At 34.2% G+C, this 4313-nt stretch overlaps 1 protein-coding gene across 1 annotated transcript in view; it reads right to left on the bottom strand.

Annotated features, from left to right (window-relative positions):
• Positions 1–3527: 3527 nt before the first annotated feature.
• The window catches only part of LOC107478582 (UDP-glucose flavonoid 3-O-glucosyltransferase 7), a 1845-nt gene continuing 1059 nt past the window's right edge, over positions 3528–4313 (bottom strand). The window contains exon 2 of the mRNA XM_052258678.1: positions 3528–4313. This exon is cut by the window's right edge and continues 242 nt beyond it. Within this exon, the coding sequence (XP_052114638.1) occupies positions 3677–4313 (637 nt within the window). The 3' untranslated portion in view covers positions 3528–3676.

Genomic DNA, 4313 nt, shown 5'->3' with positions numbered 1-4313 from the left:
TTTTTCTGTGATTTCAGGTATTTTCTGGCTGAAATTGAGGGACCTGAGCAAAAATCTGATTCAGAGGCTGAAAATGACTGCAGATGCTGTTAGATTCTGACCTCTCTGCACTCGAAGTAGATTTTCTGGAGCTACAGAAGTTCAATTGATGCGCTCTCAATTGCGTTGGAAAGTAGACATCCTGGGCTTCCAGCAATATATAATAGTTCATACTTTACCCGAGATTTGATGGCCCAAACAAGCGTTCCAAGTCAGCTCAAGAATTCTGGCGTAAAACGCCGGAACTGGCACAAGAATGGGAGTTAAACGCCCAAACTGGCACAAAAGCTGGCGTTTAACTCCAAGAAAAGTCTCTACACATAGAAGCTTCAATGCTCAGTCCAAACACACACCAAGTGGGCCCGGAAGTGGATTTTTATGTCATTTACTCATTTCTGTAAACCCTAAGCTACTAGTTCTCTACAAATAGGACCTTTTACTATTGTATTTTCATCTTTTGATCACTTTAGATCTTAGGATCATCTTTGGACGTCTAGTTCTTAGATTATGGGAGGCTGGCCTCTCAGCCATGCCTAGACCTTGTTCTTATATATTTCCAACGGTGGAGTTTCTACACACCATAGATTAAGGTGTGAAGCTCTGTTGTACCTCGAGTATTAATGCAATTACTATTGTTCTTCTATTCAATTTGGCTTATTCTTGTTCTAAGATATTCATTTGCACCCAAGAACATGATGAATGTGATGATTATGTGACGCTCATCATCATTCTCACTTATGAACACGTGCTTGACAACCACTTCCGTTCTACAAGCAAACAAGGCTTGAATGTTTATCTCTTGGATTTCTTAATCGGAATCTTCGTGGTATAAGCTAGAATTGATGGCGGCATTCAAGAGAATCCAAAAGGTCTAAACCTTGTCTGTGATATTCTGAGTAGGATTCAAGGATTGAATGACTGTGACGAGCTTCAAACTCCTGAAGGCTGAGCGTTAGTGACAGACGCAAAAGAATCACTGAATTCTATTCCGACATGATCGAGAACCGACAGCTGAATAGCCGTGCCGTGACAGGGTGCGTTGAACATTTTCACTGAGAGGATGGGAGGTAGCCACTGACAACGGTGAAACCCTACACACAGCTTGCATTGACAACGGTGATGCCCAACATACAGCTTGCCATGGAAAGGAGTAAGAAGGATTGGATGAAGACAGTAGAAAAGCAGAGAGACGGAAGGGACAAAACATCTCCATACACTTATCTGAAATTCTCACCAATGAATTACATAAGTATCTATATCTTTATTTTATGCTTTATTCATAAATCATTCATAACCATTTGAATTTGCCTGACTGAGATTTACAAGATGACCATAGCTTGCTTCATACCAACAATCTCCGTGGGATCGACCCTTACTCGCGTAAGGTTTATTACTTGGACGACCCAGTGCACTTGCTGGTTAGTTGTGCGAAGTTGTGATAAAGAGTTAAGATTGCAATTGTGCGTACCATGTTGATGGCGCCATTGATGATCACAATTTCGTGCACCAACGGGTATGTTCTCTAACAGATTGCTTGGTTAAAAGATGGAATTCCTCGCCGGAGTCTGGTCTTAAAGGAATATTATTTTTAGCGGTTTTGATAATATAGTCCGATTTTCTTTTGTTGTCATCAGGGACATATAACTCATCTTGAGGGATTTTGGGTATTTTCCAATTGTCTATGGCTTGATTGATATCTTCGAAGCAAACTTCTTCTTCGAATATATTCTGTTTGGGAGAAAGTTCCTCAAGCCGAGTTACTTTCTCAGTAAGATGATTGGAAGAAGAATGTGGTGAAGAGGTGCATGAAAAAGACGGAAAAGATCTCCTAATGGAGAGACGTCTAGAGAGTGAAAGGAAGAGGTTAGACATATCAAAAAAATATCTGATATCATTGTCCTCCTTTGGTTCAGATAGAATATTTATATTATCACTAAACTATCACTCAAATTTTTGAATCTAGGATTATAACTCTTTTTGTTTTTTGATATAAAATTATATTTTATTGATTGGAAATATGATTGAAAAGAAGAAGGGAAAAGAAGAAGAGCTGGAGAGCTTTTATATATATGTATGTTAACTTTGTTAACCTAAACAAAATTATTCCACTATTTTTTTACTACATCTTTTTTTTCCATTACGGTATTACTTACATATAGGATGTAATGGTAGTGATATTAAAAGAAAATTATATAATGTGAAATACACAAAAATTTATGTATTAAAAGAAAAATTATATAATCTATCTCAAACATATGAAACACACAAAAATTTATTATGATAAATTATATGTGTGTTTCATATGTTTCATATGATAAATTACATAAATTTTTGTGTATGTTTGAGATAGATTATATAAATTTTTTTAATACATAAATTTTTGTATGTTTTATATGTTTGAGATAGATTATATAATTTTTCTTTTAATACATAAATTTTGATTTTGAGCACATAACTTTGTTTAGGTTAACAAATACATACATTTCAATTTTGAGTATATATATATTTCAGCAAAATGTTATAATGTAAGAAAAAGGTTTTAGAATATAAAAGAATAGAGAGATTTTGATAAGAATTAAAGGAGAGAGATAATTTTATTGAAAAATTTTTAAGAAAAAAAGATACATTATTAATTTTTTGTTTGTCAATTAGATTTCTTTTAAAATTAGTAATATCAAAAAATATTTTAAATTTAATATTATCAAAAAAATTAAAAAATATATATAAGGACTAATTTGATTAATTTTTAAAATTTTAAGGATGAAAATTAGTTACGTCTAAATTTTCAAGAACTATTTTGATTATAAATAACTTTTTTACATGTGTCACTAATCTGACACGTGACATTAACCCACCACGTCATCATATGTCACATGACACTTAACGTGACACATCATCATCCAACTAACGGAATGACTAACGTGACCAAGTTGTGTATCTTTCGCGGACGATTTCGATTAACTTTATCTTTTGAGGACTAAAATGAAGATCGGGGTATCTTTCAGGGAGGATTTTGACTATTAAATCTTATTTTTTGTATATAGTCAGTTTTGGTATACAATTTAATTAGATTTTTTTGAAAAAAGAATTTAAAACATAAGAACTTATATTAAAAGTAGCTTATAAATAAATTATTTTATATTTAAATTTTTATCCTAAAAGTACTTGTTTTAAAGTTGTTTTAATAAATAAGAGAGATAAAATAGTTTTTGAAATGTAGAAAAATTATTTTTTTTGTTTCTTCAAAAGCTCTTAAATATATTTTAAAAACTTTACCAAACAACATTAATATGACTTTTTATAAGTCAAAAGTTCAAAAAAATAGTTTTTAAAACTTTCTAATAATTCAATTCACAAAAAAAAAATATAATTTAGTAATTAAATAATTCATAAGAATTATAATTTGAAAGGATTGGATTTGTTTCTCCACAGTAATTATTTAATTATTTTAGAACTTTTTTTTTTTTGAAATCGATAAGAAATATATATGAAAAAGGCCAAAAGAAAAATTATTATTATTTCAAAATGGTGAATACATACAATACAAGCATGTATGATAGACTTAAGGCCAGAGGGATATTCCAATTGCATCTCTCAAATGACTTAATGAATGCATGATTGCAGATATTTGACTACCTCATTGAGCACGCGATCTTAAATCCTCAATCAAAGAGTTGAATTGCGAATAAGACGATCCACCTTCCTCCACAGCTCCTTTAGCCTTCTTCCCAAGCTCCTTCGCCCTTCTCCTCATCTCCTCTGTTTCCTCACCTTCCATTACCCTCTTCACCGCCTTCTCTATCACCTCCTTCTTCACCGGCTCGCCCCCCATCATCCCCACCCACGTTTGAACCCCAACACCAACCCCAATCCTCGCTATGTCCCTCAGAAACATCGCATTATAAAACTGCTCTGCATACATCGGCCACGTCACCATCGGCACCCCGGCACAAACACCTTCCAGCGTCGAATTCCAACCGCAATGCGTAACAAACCCGCCAACTGCTTCGTGCTCAAGAATCATCAGTTGCGGCGCCCAACCTCTTATGGTCATCCCCTTCCCTTCCATTCTCTCTTCAAACCCTTCTGGGAGCCACTCTAACTTCTCATCTTCTTCTTGGTTCTTTTTTGATCCTTTACTCACTACCCAGATGAATGGATGATTCGAAGCTTCTAGACCCATAGCAATCTCTTTAAGCTGAGCGTCTGGGAACGTTGTCATGCTTCCAAAGCACACATAAATAACGGAGTTTGGTTTCTTTGTCTCAAGCCAC

Source organism: Arachis duranensis, chromosome 3 (genome assembly GCF_000817695.3).
Source record: "Arachis duranensis cultivar V14167 chromosome 3, aradu.V14167.gnm2.J7QH, whole genome shotgun sequence".
Lineage (NCBI taxonomy): Eukaryota > Viridiplantae > Streptophyta > Magnoliopsida > Fabales > Fabaceae > Arachis > Arachis duranensis.
Note: the sequence above shows the minus strand (reverse complement) of the source record. Positions and strands in the feature narration are given on the sequence as shown.